At 38.4% G+C, this 15,912-nt stretch overlaps 1 protein-coding gene across 1 annotated transcript; it reads left to right on the top strand.

Moving 5' to 3' along the window:
* The first annotated feature begins 9,720 nt into the window (after positions 1–9,720).
* On the top strand, positions 9,721–15,666 carry btg1 (B-cell translocation gene 1, anti-proliferative). Its single transcript, XM_079453925.1, has 2 exons — positions 9,721–10,138; positions 12,655–15,666. The coding sequence occupies exons 1-2, from the start codon at positions 9,994–9,996 to the stop codon at positions 13,047–13,049; spliced, it is 540 nt and encodes a 179-aa protein (XP_079310051.1). The 5' UTR covers positions 9,721–9,993; the 3' UTR covers positions 13,050–15,666.
* The last annotated feature ends 246 nt before the right edge of the window (positions 15,667–15,912 follow it).

Below are 15,912 nucleotides of genomic sequence, written 5' to 3'. Positions count from 1 at the left end.
TTTAATATCAATATTACATCACATTTTTGTGCGTACTTTAGCGTGCAACAGACAGGGTAGATGAGTCAACAGGAAATTATGTCAGAGTTTTAGTGCAAGACGACCCTTCATCTGGTCTTTCTAAACGCAAACGTTATTTTGTGGCTTTGCGGGGCTCACCTGTCTTTTTCTGTCGCTGCATGTTTGCTGCATGTTTGCTGCATGTGTCATCACAGCTGACTGTAGCTGAATTCGTCAGCAGTAGCAGTCTACTCTCCACCCGACCCTATGAAGAGAAAGAAAGTTAGGAATAGGAATCAAAGCTTTTTTTTAAACACCGGAGAAAATAAATCAAACTCCCTAGGTTTCAATGTTATCTCAAGCAAAGAATCCTCTCCTTAAGTAGAACTATTCCTTTCTGTAAAATTTTATTTTTGTTCTTCTGCAAGAACTGTTACATTTTATACCGAACGCACCGTATCACATTGGTTTCTGGGTTCAGGGATAGTTTACCCAAAAATGAAAACACTGTCATTATTTATTCACCGTCGTGTTGTTCCAAACCCCTATGATTCTTTTTCTGTGGAATGCAAAATGAGTAGCTTAGCAACAATGACAATGCCATGGAAATAAAAATACTGATTTGGAACAAGGGTACGTGGATCGTGACAGAACTATTCCTTTAAACATAAACAGATGGTTTTCCGAAGCACTAGAAAATAAAAGGACACTTTCTGTTTTTTGTTTAGAATTATACTTTGCTCCATACGAAGACTGTAATGAGGTTAGCAATGCAGTTTACATCTTTAAGCAACCAATTTGTGTTGTTGAAGGTACACAATTTATTCATCCTGTAATGACTTAAATGAAGAGTACTCAGATCGCCACAGTCTAGCATTTAGTTTTTCTTCCTTCGTTTCTAATGGATGCAGGTAAACGCAAATTCTCGTAGCAGACACGATGTTCAGTGTTTTCCAAAATCCGGGGCGTCTGTTGAATCAGGGCAGTCAAGGTTTGGTTTAAACCAGTAAACCGTTGACTGCATGATGCAGCAGCCATTTTGTTTTCAGTTTCGTCTGTTTGTCTTTAGTTGTCATTGATTCGACCCCCATCCTACACCCACCGACCCTCTCGTCTTGTCTTGTTTTATGGCCCATAGGTTTAGGTGTTTCAGAAACACCTCAATTCTGAGTGATGGAAATTAACGTTTAACAAACAGTCAATTGTGATGATTAATGATTGTAACTGAATGAGACGTCTTGAAAATTTGTATGTTAAGTCGGATTCCTGTATGGCATTGATGCACTATTTTATACTATGTTTCTACGGTATATTTCCCACAAGGAAAACGGTTCTGCTTTGTAATCATTGATTTAGCACCAACACCCTTCGCAACTTGAAACCTTGAACACGGGCAGGACGGCTCTCCTAAAGATGGCTCTTTAAATAGTTTGGGAAGGGTGGGGGTAAAGTTTTTGTTTTGCCTATGGTTGTGTGAAAGCAGCTCCCGTTTACAGCTAAAAGATCAGCGGCCTTATCTATAATCCTGCAACCACAGCGCAACCTCAACCAAAGAGTCAATATTTGAGAGGGGGAGTGTTGTCCTACTTTTACTTTAATAATTCTTAATAATTCTTAAAATATTCTTATTTTTTCATGTTAAAGTACTTTTTTCCCCCCAGTTTAATATGCTGAGAAGACTATAAGAAAGTCACACCGAATATTCACTCCAAAATGTGGTGCAACAGTGATCTTGTTTGTTTGAGCGGCCCATTCACGTTAAGCGGCCCACGCCCTTCAGCTTTGAACCCACTTTATCTTAAGTATGTATTGTCTTCGGATTTGTAAAAAAAAGAATTCATAGCAGGTTAGCATTTGCAATCAGCGTCTTTATAATTGATGTCTCCCTTGGCAGAACCTGACACAAGTTGGAAGCAGATTTGCCAAAATGTGGTGCTTCTACACTATCGCATGAGTACGTTATTCACTCTCATCTTCCTTACCTTTTACTTTTTTTACAAAGTGAAGTAGGCTGAGGTGTGTATAGCAATGAGGAAATTCTCAAGAAGCTCTCTAGGTCTGTGTTTTTATGAGGTAGAGAATTAATACAAAGTTGTTAAACAGGTATTTTTATGAGTGATGTGTGTTGTGTATGTGTGTAGCTTGTGTGTGACAGGCTTCTTCTTTATCTGATAAGGCAACAGCTGCTGAGCTGGTTATAGAATGAGTCACTGTTGGCTGTCTGTCATCTCTTGCGCACACACTCTCTCACACACCCTTTTAAGTCCTCGCAAGCTGTGTCATCTCTTTGCCTGTCGTTGCATGAGACATGAGCTCGAGCTGATTGTAGATGCTTTGCTAGTAATGCTCTGTTTTCCTGTGACAAACTTTTTTCCTCTTTATGACGTTGTCAAGATCTCTTAGAAATATGTGTGCGAATAATGGAAATATATCGGATGTGAATCAAATGTGACTTTTGTTTTTTCATTGTGATGTTTCCTTTGGACAATGAGAAACAATTAAGAGATGTTAAGAAGCTCTTATATGTAACCCCTTTATTAAATCTTTACATTGCTCACGTTGTCAAAATCGAAATAATATCTTTCTATTATTATTTGTATAAAGAGAAAGCGTGAATGAGTTTTCAGTGTCTTCCAGCTCATGTTAAAAACGCACACAAACCCACAGACTCGCCTCCGGACGTGACTCAAATACAGGGTGGGGAAAGCGTGCCACAACTGAGAGGAAAACTTGGAAGATGTCCATACGAGCTCTTGAACGTGCCTGCACACACACACACAGCCTCGTGTAATGAAACACATGGTCCTTGGCAAAATTGCAAGGACACGGACACATGGGCTGGCCAAACAAGGTTCTATCTGTTCTGATATGAGGTCAGGATGGGTGATGCGTTTTCACGATAACATGATTGAAATATTATCCACAGTATATTTATGAAACAGCTGATGTGGGTCTAAAAACCCTGTAAACATTCCACCCACAGCTGAGCACCAGTCTATGTTCCATTACCTCAGAGATCTGGATCAGGCCTGCTTTTTTACGGGCTCATTTAAAGGAAAACGGCTTAAATACCGCTCGGTTCGTTCATTTCAGGTTTCTCGTAGTTCTTTCTGCTGCCCGTCAGTGTGTTTCTGTCCGTATTACCTTGAAAACGGATTTATTTTATTTACTCTTAGGTGCCCAGGTCATGTGCTCTTACTGTACTGCCCACAGGAACGGACAAAGATAAGAAAACGTTGATAACATTTGTTGAAAAAATAAACCAAGCCTGTACTGAGAATATAGACTTAAAAATATATATCTTATTTGAAATTAAAAAATGTAAACTTATTGCAGTTTATTTGCTGAGGCAATATTTTTTTAAACGATTGACTGTAAAGAAATATAAACTGACCTTAACTGAAAACTACACCTAAACCAACCTAAAAACAAAATAAATCAAACCTATTTAGCTAAATTAAAAAAACAATACAATGACAAAATTACATAAAATTGCTAGAAATGAAAACAAATAAACACGAAAACAAGAACAATACACATAAAAAGCTCAAATAACAAAATAGCATTCTAAGCATATAAATAAATATATAATAATAAAATAATTGTAATAAATATTAATACTAAATGTAATGAGAATAATAATAAATGGTTGTTCTTTTTGTTTAGTTGTTTTCGTTATAGAGCATTATTTCTTTTTTTATTAAAAAAATATATTAAAGCACACCAGAGTGGGATTTGAACCTGAGCTATAGGGCATTACGATTCAAGTTTATTCTTATATACAAAGTAAGTGTCAATCATTTCTCAATGTACGTTTACTTCTCAGGATGGGCGCTTTTGATTGAAGACCCCTGAGGAGCCCTGATACAATTCTATCAATGTCTCTATCTCTCCATGCAGCCTGTTGGCCGTGCTTACGGTTGTCCGCCCCCTGTCAGCTTATCCTGGTCTCCTTCACATCATTGAAAAGCTGCTCAACATTTTATCCCTGAAAATCTGCTGGTGCCTGTAGCAGATGAGGGTATTTTGGACGGGGCTCCTCTTCTCTCTCACCTCTAAAAATAAAGTTGTACCAGCCTGGCGACTGGGGGAGATATGGACAGATAGAGCAGAACATGAGTTACAGATAATCATCGCTATATATAGTCCTGCGGCCTTTAAAATTGTCTCAATTCACCATGAAGGTTATCAAGACACAATACACATTAAAGAAGCTGGAAGGAGCGATATCTGTTTAAAAACAGATACAGACTGTTTTAGGGTGTGTGGAAACTAATAGGAAGTGTGTGAAGGACTTTGAGCCGAACAGAAGGTTGAGTTTACATTGGAATGTCCTGCGTGTGTGTGTTTGAGCGACAGCCAAACCACACAGTTGGGGGTTTCACTTCCAACCGTCAGAAAGCACTCCCATGCTGACTGGATCAGGACGAGAAGAACGAGTCATGGAGGTTTTTTATGGTTTTATTTGGACCAGTAGTTACCGACATCTGTAGGACATTTTTCCCTTTTCTTAAACTGCTGTTTATTTAATCCACAGTCAATCCAAGTACATAGAAGACCCGAAGCCGTACCGATTTCCTCCTTTATGACTTAACAGCAAAGTGGCATTGAAATATTTAATATACATTTACGTTTAACATTTTAACAGACTTTTAATTACCTCAGAGAACAAAATACACAACTCAACACAAATATGTGCGATACAAAGGATTTACTAAACCAGGCCTCCAATGGCATTGGTTGCTACTGAACTAATAAAAGGCCTAGATGATTTTGTTACACGAGTCAATGTTCTCACTAGGATTGTTATTTACAGTCACAGCCTGGCGAAACACAACAAACACTCTGTTCACATCATGCAATGTGTAAAATGCATCCGATTATTGTACGATGAAGTGTTTGTTGCCATAAAGTAAACCTGACCTTGATATTTCAGCTCCTTTTTTTCATACAGTTTCAACAAAGCAAAGTTTCATTCAGTCATCCATCACCACACCCACAAAACGTGTGGATTCAAGACCCTTTGCTCTGTAAGTCCTCGTAAGCACGCCCTCTCCGTTATCCCTTTCGTGTTTTCTAGCTCCGTCAGCCGCGTCAAAGGAAAAGATTGCGTCAGGAGGACCAATGGATGAAGGCATTATTCTCCCAAGGGAGGTCATAAGCGGGATAGAGAAATAATATGGTAATGAAACTCTGAGTACACGTGAAGTGAATCTACAGTGTCTTTTATTGGTGTTATATTACGAGAGTCTCGCAATCTCTTATTCCCTTGCATGGGGGGAAAACGAGATGAAATCTCACATAGCCCATCTCTAGTTTTCTTTATGTTCTCTTACTTTCTTCACGCTTGTTTTTCTATAGCTCAATGTTCCTGGAGCATGGCACTAGGTCATCGGTTCCATTTTCAGGGAGGCGCACGAGTTCATCAAATGTATAGGACCTTGAATGCATTGTAAATCACTTTGGATAAAAGTGTCTGCAGATCTCATAAACGTTGAGGTCATTATTCTTAGCTGTGTGGGATCTGGATTCCCGTAATGGTCAGTAATATGGGTTGTTTAATATGGGGTATCAGTTGATGTATTATGGGCTGTGGAAGATTTAGTATAGTACTGTGCTCGTTTCAAAATGGTCATTTACAGCTGTTCCAGAATCAGGTCCCCCAAATCTAGTGTCTACCAAAAAAAAGGTGTAATTGGATTTCGGTACGGTAAAAGGCATGAATTTCTCCCAGGCATTCACGTCCCACGTGCTTGTGGGTAGAGAGTGGACAGACATAGTAATGTTCTGATACATCGGGAATACAGTCACCCCTACTTAAATCTTCATTTTTAGTGTTGTGAATACAGCGTCGGCCAAGCTATCTCTGATTTGCCCATTAAACCGTGGCACCACAGATGTTGAGCACCTTTTTGCTGTTATAAGTATACCATACCATTTTGTACCATATTTTGAAGTTGCCGAAGCACTAAATTTGTATCAAACTTCTATTAACATTGACGTCAAAGAGAGTTGCTCAGACAATCAGGTTTGAGATACTCTTAAACTGTGGTTATTTGCTAAATACTGACATTATTGCTGGCCGTGGACCATCCCTGATGCAACCAGGCAGGTCATCTCAAACCTTGAGTCAGCATTCAGCAGTTCAGAGGTAATTGCCATTGGCCACAACACAGAAAAAGGAGCAGAATTAGGTCAGAATGTTCCTTGTACTAATAGGGGCCTTTGGAAACCTTCCTGAGGTTTATCTCCTGGGTTGGTAAAGGCATAGCCACGTACAGACATTCCAACCGGCTGTTCCGCAAGATGCCAAGATTTCTAAGAGCTCAGAAAAGTACAATCGTTGTTCGCAATCAGTCAACAATAAAAATCTGCTTATTCATTTCCCCCCAGAGCATTTAGCTTTTCAAAGTTGTAGAAAGTGTTTTCTTTCATTGTAAGCAATTTTAAAATACTTAAAAGGTTTTTGCTTTGACGGATTAATTTGGCAAACTTCTGTATGTTGAATTTGTGTGAAAGTCCCCCCAAAATACTGACTTAAATCGACATATTCTCCTCCGTCTTGTCAGTGAATGGCGCGAGAGCACTTCTTTGTCTTCTTCTTGGACGAGAGCACTTTGAAGCATGCGTATTAGGTTTGTGCGCCTCATGCGGCTTGCCCCTATTGGACGCCGGCGCTCTGAATCACAATGTGGAAGCGCAACTCTGTGTTTACATGCAGACACACGCTGATTTTTGGGTGAACTTCCCCTTTAAGGATCACATACAGACAGACAGTAAACAACACCCACTTTTCCCCTGTGAAACTTGTGGTTGTGTAGGATGCACAGTTCTTACTTTAAAATGATCTTTTACATCACACACCGCAAAGACTTGGTCTTCCCCTTGAAGTGACGGGGTATTTCCATCACTAAAAGGCACAAAAAAAGCAGGAGTACAAAAACATCCCTGTTTGAATCGAGTAAACCGTAACTTTGTGTCTTAAATTCTGAGCTGTGATTTTGTTTTGGGGTTATTCAGAGGAAAGGGTTAAACAACTTCATCCACCCTTTTGTTTTCACAAAAGAAAATTATTATATAAGATTAAATTTACACACATTCAGTCATCTCAATTCAAAAATACAGAATTATTTAACATAATATATACAAACACTAAATTATAAATATCAAGTATGAAAATACAGATTAAAAAACCAATAACAATAATAAAATAAAAATAAAAAAATAAGTTAAAATATAAACAGACTTACAAACATCAGTAATAATAATGATAATAGGGTTTATTAATTAAAGAGATTTGAATATATTCTAGTTATTAGTAAAGCTTTCTTATTTTTAACTAATTTAAGAGACTCAATATATAAATCAATTTCAATTTGGAATAATTCAAAATTTGGTTTGGAATTGGAAAATTTTGCTTTATGAATATGGAATTTACCTAATAAAATAAATAAATTTACAATATTACATACATTTTTATCTTTACAATCAAAATAAGTGATAATCTGTTTCCCTTCAAGTACAATTGTGTGTGTTATTTTAGAAGCCATATAATTTTCAACACTTTTCCAGAATGTTATACAGTATGAGCAACCATAAAAAAGATGACTTACAGATTCTTGTTCTGTCTTACAGAAACTACAACAATTATCAATAGATGTGAATTTTGAGATAAAAAAATTTGTGGGATATATATTGTGCAATATTTTCAAATGTAATTCTCTAACTTTGTTCGTAATGCAAAATCTAAAAGGAACAAGCCACGCCCCATGCCAATTAATCTCAGTAAACTGAGCGAAAAACATTTTCTGATATGCTTATTTGTACAATTGCTGCTCATTATATCCACACCATTTATATAAAGATTAAAACTAAAGTCTGGCGCTCCATTTTGTTTTATATAACTTTTCATTAGTTCTAATATGCCATTAGGTATAAATTTGAAAACAGAGTTATATTCTTTGAATGTTATTGGGAATGCCTTCTCTCTAAGAAATGATTCATAGCTAAATAATTGGTTATTACAATCAAAAAGGTCTTTTAAAAATATAATATCTCTATCAATCCATTTCTGCAAATAAAGTGACTTATTCCCTTTAGTAATACATTCATTATTCCATAAGATAGACTTGTGTGGAGAGAAGTTGTGGGAATGACATATCTTCCAGGCCAAAAGAGCTTGTTGATAAAATTGGGATAGTTGTAATGGTAATCTTGTAATATTGTAGCTACATTTCAATAAAAATGTTAAGCCTCCTACACTCTTAAAAATATTGTTGGGAATAAAGTACCATAAGGATTCCGGTGCTCTCAAACATTCCTTCAACCATTTCACCTTAAATGTGTAATTCAAGTCCAAAAAGTCCAATCCACCTTCCTCCTTTGAACCAGAGAGCACTGCTTTTTTTAACATGATGGTGTCTGTTTTTCCACACAAAATTTGTAAATATTGTATTTATATCTTTACATGTTGAATCATTGACATCAAGAGAGGGTAGACGAATCTTGAAATCCCTTCAGCTTTAGTCAAAAGAATCCTTCCTAAAATAGAGATGTCTCTTTGAAGCCATTCAGTTGTTGACGTTCTTTATGATCCTTGCAGATATGAATACCTAAATATTTTACACATGTCTTAACAGGCATATTAAACATTTTATCCTCTTCAGTCTGATACAAACATAAGATTTCACATTTAGATTTGTTAAGCGTTAAACCTGAGGCAGCTGAAAATTGGTCAATTAGGGTTATAGCATTATCAATCTGATGTTTGTCACTCAAAAAGAGAGCTGTATCATCTGCTAATTGAGTTACTCGAATTTCCCTATCAAAAATAGACACTCCTTTAATAATAGAACTATGTTTAATGTGTAGTGACATTAATTTAACCACCAGCAGGAACAAAAACTGTGAAATAGTGCACCCCTGGCGAACTTTTCTCAGTACAGGGAATCTGTTTGTAGTATTTGGATATAGTATCACAGAACTATCAATATTTTTATAAAGCATTTCAACTATAGATATAAAAAAATTCCAAAATTAAAAATCTGAAGTGCTTTAAGTAGAAAATAATGTTCAACCGTATCAAATGCTTTATAAAAATCAAGAAATACTATCACTGCATCAGTGTATCAGAATAGTCCAGCAGGTCGAGAACAAGTCTTATATTAGAGCTAATGTGACGGTTAGACATAAAACCTGTTTGTGTTTCACTTATCTCATGAAGACCCCTTTTTAACCGTTTGGCAAAAATCAATGATAAAATTTTGTAGTCAATATTTAAGAGTGTAATAGGCCTCAAATTTTCTATCATTAAATGATCTTTATCAGGCTTAGGGAGAAGACATATTAAACCTTGCTTCATACTCGTGGACATTTCCTTTTTTAATGTACATTCTTTAAATAAATCAAATATAGGATTTTCAATAATTTCCCAAAAACGCAGATAAAATTCAACTGAAAGCCCATCATTACCTGGAGATTTCCTTTTTTTCAATGAGCTAACAGACTCTGAGATCTCCACTTTAGTAATGGGACGTTCACAATCCAATTTAAATTGTTCAGATATAGTTGGGGTCCCTGTTTTCACATGCTCTGTTTATTTCAAGAGTTGTGACGCAGTGAGACCACGCCCCCGTACTCACGTCACCGAGTCTTCGAAGGGCCATTGGCTGTTTTTTGTTGCTGTTGCTTACTTGTGGCGACGGGGGCATTACATAAGCCGCGTTCGCTTTCATTACGGTCTACTCTGCTGGAGGAACGTGACGGAGCCGGTTGGTCACACCGTGCCAGCAGCCCACTTTTTTAGGGAGAAAACAACCAACAGCCCCGCGCCGTCCCGGAACACGAAGTATTCTGCGTGTTTTCCCCGCTCGACAAATAAATGCTCAGCATAGGCATCCGAAAAATAAAACACGCGAAAGACAAGGACCGTTTTGCGAACGGAAACAAAAGCGCATCGGCCGTACAGCATCGAGATAAAGCGAAAGGATCTCAATGCATACCCTCTGTGCTCGAGCAACGATGAAACCAGAAATAAGCGCCGCCGTCGGATTTCTGTCGCGATTTCTGCGGATTAAAGGACATGTAAACGACAGACAGCTCCAGTCGTTCAGTCAAACCCTACAGGATATCCTGACAGGTAAAGGATATTAACAACGTTTAACACATTGATATCGATTCATTGATTTCTTGTGCTGTTTTTGTTTGGAAAAGATGTGGAAAAACATGCATCCCTTTGTTTTTGTCTTGAATTGACGTGCTTGGCCACATAGGCGGAAGCGCGCGGGTGCGTTGCGCACAAACATAAAGGCGAAGGAACAACAACCGTCAATCGAATAAAAGCCGAAGGGAAAATAACAAATAACTGACTATATTAATGCTTCAATAGTCACAAATACACAGTTGAATTGTTTGTTGATTGATTGGACTGAAAGACCGAATTAGCCTTTGGACAAGATGATGGCTGTACATTACGTAATGCACAGCAAGTACAAGAGCGCGTTGCGAGAAAAACATTTCATCGGTTAACATCGAATATATATATTTTTTACATATTAAAGGTCTTTGTAATTATGGCAGCCCTTATTATAGGTCATAACAAAATTAAGATTTAACACATTTATTCCAGAATAAATATCTTATTTAATAAATGGTGCTTTACTTAAGAATATAAGTTTAAAAAATAAGTAAAATATAAGTAATTATATAAACACATTTTTATTTTTGAACAACCCATCTTTTTCTGTTTTCATTCTGAAAGGTTCATTCGTTTGTATGTCCCTTTGTCCACATGAAAACAAGGTAATGGTTAAACATGAATTTTGAATTTTAAGTAGGCTACACACACACACACACACAGATTCCTTTTTTTGGCAGAAAAGAAACCCTCGATGTCTGAATTAAGGCATTATATTATTAAATACAATAAAACATTTTATTTTATGCTGCTGTTATTTATGTGTAGTTTATTTTTTATATTTATTTAGTCATTTATTTTATTATAAACAGACAACGCCGTTCAGTCACTGAAAGGATGTTTGTAAACAAATGAAGTTGTGGCCCCAGTCAGACAAAATGGCTGCCATTGAAAGGGGCCTTCAGTTCATGTATTCTCCATAATTCAGCAAGAAGCCACTGATCCCAAAATGTTTTTTTTAAATGACTGGGTTACTTCCATCTTCACGTTGGATGGATAGAAATGGAAGGTGAAGTGCAATTTCCAGAAATTGTAATGGTGATCTGGATTACTAGACACAGTTGTTGTGTAAGACATGTAGCGTCCTAACAGAAGTTAATCGTAGCACTGTCCTAATTCCCCACACAAAGCAAACCGTAGTTCTACATATAAGGCCTCTACAAATATACAAATTAAATAATATTAAAATTCGATAACACATATATTACATTCAGACGTTGACAAACGTTGCAGTCTGGGTTTGTGAGTGGGTTTATCAGCAGTTATCTTTTTTGTATCATGCTTTCATGGGACATAAAGACACTGAATGCACACATGCAGTGTTATCTGACCCAGGTCTACAGGTGGGCTGGCCTATTTAGAACTGTTTAAAGAGGCTTGAGACCCATCTTTCCATGTCCTGTTCTCCCCCTGTCACACTAAACCGAGCCAGAAGTCATTTGCACAAGATCTTTTGTTAGAAAAAGTCTTTTGTGTAGGGTGTTATTCTTAAATATTGAACAGACTATTTGCATATTATTGAAATTAGTTAGGTCGGGGTAAACATATTTTACAACCACTGTATTGAATGTCAAGGAAAAAACAAAACCGATCCATAAACCGCTCTCGAACCATGAGATACAACCCCCTTCCCCCCTTTATGTAAATAGAACGCTGTGGCTTTAAGAGGAGGGTCCGTTCACCTCCAACTGCTTTGCCAGGACTTCAACCTTTAGCTCTTGTCGTATAGAGCCATCATTTGAAGATTTTTTGACACTCCAAAAGGGGATTGTGCTATCAAAAGGCTCTCTCTCTTCGTGTCTCTCTTGCTCTTTGTCGCTTTGGGCACAGATGGTTAATTACTGTTTATCAGTCTTCTGCCAACGGTCATCTTCCCCCATTTTAGTGTAACGTAAGGCAAAGATATTACATCGCAGAATTTGTGGATTTGTTTAATTAAAATGGCATTCAATATCTTTTATGGCTAGGGTTTGCATTTTCTAAACGTAAGCTTTTATTATTTATTTTTCTGACAACATGATTGCTGGAACACAGGGATACACAGAAAAACATAAATATTATATTTTTATTTATTATTTTATAAGGTTTAAATAATCTCTGAAATAACGATTTGAAGTTGAGGGTAAAGTGCATGTTGTTGCTTATAAACGTAAAATAATGTAAAGTATGTCAGTTTAAAACCATTTGCTTTCATGCCTTGCCCAGTTCTGCCAAACAAATTCAGCCCCAAAACGCAAAATATTACAATTTAAGAATAAATTATTAATTCATTAAATTTGTTTCAGTTCTACAATGTATATTTTTTGTGCCCCCCGCCACCTATTTACATTACCAAGCTGTTTAAACAATGTTTAATGGTTTCATTTAATATAGCATTATTTGTGTGTTTAATTTGTTTCTGATATGCAAAAAAAATGGCACAAAAATATCCTCCATCTCTTTCTTACTCTCTCCTTCAGAGCAATACCATCAACACTGGTTCCCAGACCGTCCCAACAAGGGTTCTGGCTACCGCTGCATACGTATCAACCACAAGATGGACCCTCTTGTTGGGCAGGCTGGTCAGCGCATCGGTCTGACCATCCAGCAACTCTACCTGCTGCTTCCCAGCGAGCTCACATTGTGGGTTGACCCCTTTGAGGTGTCCTATCGCATCGGAGAGGACGGATCCATCTGTGTGCTCTACGAATCCCATCCCAGCGCCAACAGCATCATCACCACTGGAAACAGCAACCCGACCTCCTGCGTCACCCAGGTATCCCCAATGGTGGACAGTCACATCAGCTGCAAGGAGGAACTTCTGTTGGGTCGAGGCAGTCCCGCTAAACCCTACATGATGACTGTGTCCAGCTAAGCAGGCCACGGCAGTCATTTTTAAGATAAAATGAAATAAAAAAGAAAAAGCAGAAGAAGAAGAAAAACAGGATGAGTCCTATCGTCCAGGGGATGGAAACATCGTTGGTTTAATTTTCACTAGTTTGGTTGTCTGTTCTATTTTTGTGTTGGATCTACCAGAGCTTTGACCCTGGGGCAGCTATGAAGACCTGAGACATCGCCTTCCCTCGCAGAGACTTGCCTGACCCCACGGCGGTCTTCGTGGGGGAGGGGTTTCACCATCATTGACCGATGTTGACTTTGCACTTTCGCTTTCATTGCTTATGTTACCACATACACACAAACTCCCTTTAAAATGTCAAGGAGATACACCCAGAATCCTGTTCAATCGTCTCTTTCTGTTCCCCGTTGAGCTGAAGCCCTGACGTCAGTTTCTCCAGACCAGAGCCGCCGTTTGCCTCTTTTCTGAAAAACCTCACTTTCTTTGGAACACAGAGCTGTCTTTCTCTCAATTTCTGTGTCTGGTGTGCTGGCTGGGCTTCAGGTCGATGAGAACGGTTTCAGCCGCGGTGGAATACCTGTGTCGTACTGTTACTCAGATAAGCCGTCGATGGCAAATGTTTTCATGCTTGTAGCTTTTTCAGCGGGTGCGACACATCCCTCCCTCCTGGATGAATGTAATTTATAACAAAATTAAAAAGAGAACTACAATTCATTTAGGCCCCTTTTGTCATATACCAAATGGAAGATGTAGCAAAGGTTTTATTTTACCTAGAAAAGACATTGAATGCACTTTGACGTTTAGACTGTGTTGGATGATGTTTAGGTTTGGCCTAGCTGCATTCCATCGCTTTCTATTATCTTTTTTAGTCTCATGATCTTTTTTCACTAATGTTTTTGCAATGTGGTTGCAATAGTATGGAAACGAGAGGACAAGAAACATTTCAAACCAGGTTCTCTCATTTGGCCGTGCCGGTTTATCCTTTCAAATTACAATTCAGACTGTGATATGTGGTTTTAGTTTTTTTGACTCGAATGTCATGTTTATAAGGCCAGTAACCTGCAGAAAAAGACTTTGTAAACTATCCTAAGATGTTTTGATGGTCAATGATGATAATGGTTTATGCTGATATTCAATATATTCAACATAAGATTTTAAAAAGATGTTTAAAATTGGCCAATACCTCCATCCAACAGACCAGCCTGAGAGACCTTCAAACCAGTTTAGGATATTTTATGCATTTTTTTTATCGACGGGGCTCATCGGGGTTAATGTAGAGTCGTTTATGCAATGGGGAAGCTGGTCAAGATGTCTCTCCATCAGAAAAAACAAACAAATCCAGAAACCTGGTTTACTGGACCAGTGTTTCCCATCGCATTTTCAAATGAAGTCGACTTGGCAGACGTGAACTCCTCACTTGCACTCAGAATCGCACAGCCAGTCAACAAGGGTTGACTACGATGCTCGCTTTTCACAGAGGGTCTCACTCGGTCAAACTAATGGCATGCACTGTTCGGCCAGACTAACTAGCCAAGGGTCACCGGTGTGATTTCTTAAGTCGGAGTGCGCGGTCAAACATATCAACTCCCTCCCTAGGCTGGACGTAGGAGGGGGCTGGACCCTCAAATCAGGGCAGCTACAATCCTCTCCGGTCCCCCCTCACAGTCAGGAGGAGAATCTAGCCAGCACACGTACCGAGCGCACTCCAAACCCCTCTGAGCCTTACAGACAGGACGGGGTCAAACAGGAAGAGACGCACGTTAGCCAAACGAGGCAAGATGGGGCCGGTGTTCCTGGTTTTGTCAAGCAACAAATGGCATTTGGTTCGGGAAATGCTAGCGGATTTGAGCTTGAATCTGTTTACTTTTGCTGAGTGGGAGGAGATGAGTGGGCCTGTGTTAAGGCTTTGTATGTGTATGTGTAAGGGACTGCTCTTGCCTTACCCATTGGAATGCCGAGACAGGGTGCTGATGATTAGTCCTGTATATGTGCTAATAGATTTGACCCCAGAAGATCACGGGTAACATAGCCAGGTTGACGATGCACTGCCGTTCCTTTTTTTTCCCATAAGCTATTTGAGACAGGAGAGCTCCTCTAACAAACTGAAACCACAGCGCACACTTCCTAAATCCAAATTCACGTTTTAAACATGGGTCGACGTTAGTTCAAACAGCTGTTTGATAAAACCCAGATGTCCAACTCCTCTGAATGCTTTCTTTACCCCTGAGAGGTATCCCCGCTTTCTATTATGTAACATTAAAGCTCGATAACAACGATCTGGTGATCTTAACCAAATTCGAACAGACAATTTGAGGGCTTTTAGATCTACAGTTTTTAAGAATCGACTTGACCCTCCACCCACCTCCACCGAAATGACAGATTTCACTCACTCCTCGTGTTTGTTCAGTAAGCGTTTGCACACACGTTTTAGTATCGTCATGTTTAAATTCAAATGTACTTAAAGGCAAGAGCACACGAAATGCACTATAATAATAATAATAGGTTATTATTGAAGTTACATGACTTTTGCGGCTCTATTGGAATGTATTGGCAAGCTCAGGCCGCAGACATTCATTATTCGACCATTATGGGTGTGCTGTTTAAGATGTGAAATAAAGAAGGGAATTTAATTGGGTTCAGATCTTTGTCGGTCATTTCAGAAGTTTCGCATTGGAAGTGGTTCCACGTTTGTAGAATGTATCGTTATTGTACGACATATGGTAGACTAAGTACATGACCATACAAATGGGAAGTGCCAATATATGATATTTTGCTGTGTGTAGACGTGTTCCTTTTTGTATTTCAAATTTGATCATGAATTCCTCTTTTCATAAGTGAAGCCATTCGTGTTAGGAGTGTTGGAGAGGACCAAAGTTGTTTT

The sequence above is a fragment of the Barbatula barbatula genome (assembly GCF_947034865.1).
Source record: "Barbatula barbatula genome assembly, chromosome: 4".
In the NCBI taxonomy this organism is placed as follows: Eukaryota; Metazoa; Chordata; class Actinopteri; order Cypriniformes; family Nemacheilidae; genus Barbatula; species Barbatula barbatula.
Note: the sequence above shows the minus strand (reverse complement) of the source record. Positions and strands in the feature narration are given on the sequence as shown.

Bases quoted from the DNA above. Each gene is read 5' to 3' on its own strand.
- btg1 (XM_079453925.1), top strand. From the start codon at position 9,994: ATGCATACCCTCTGTGCTCGAGCAACGATGAAACCAGAAATAAGCGCC. The intron at 10,139-12,654 runs GTAAAGGATATT...TCTCTCCTTCAG, and splicing joins CCTACAGGATATCCTGACAG to AGCAATACCATCAACACTGG.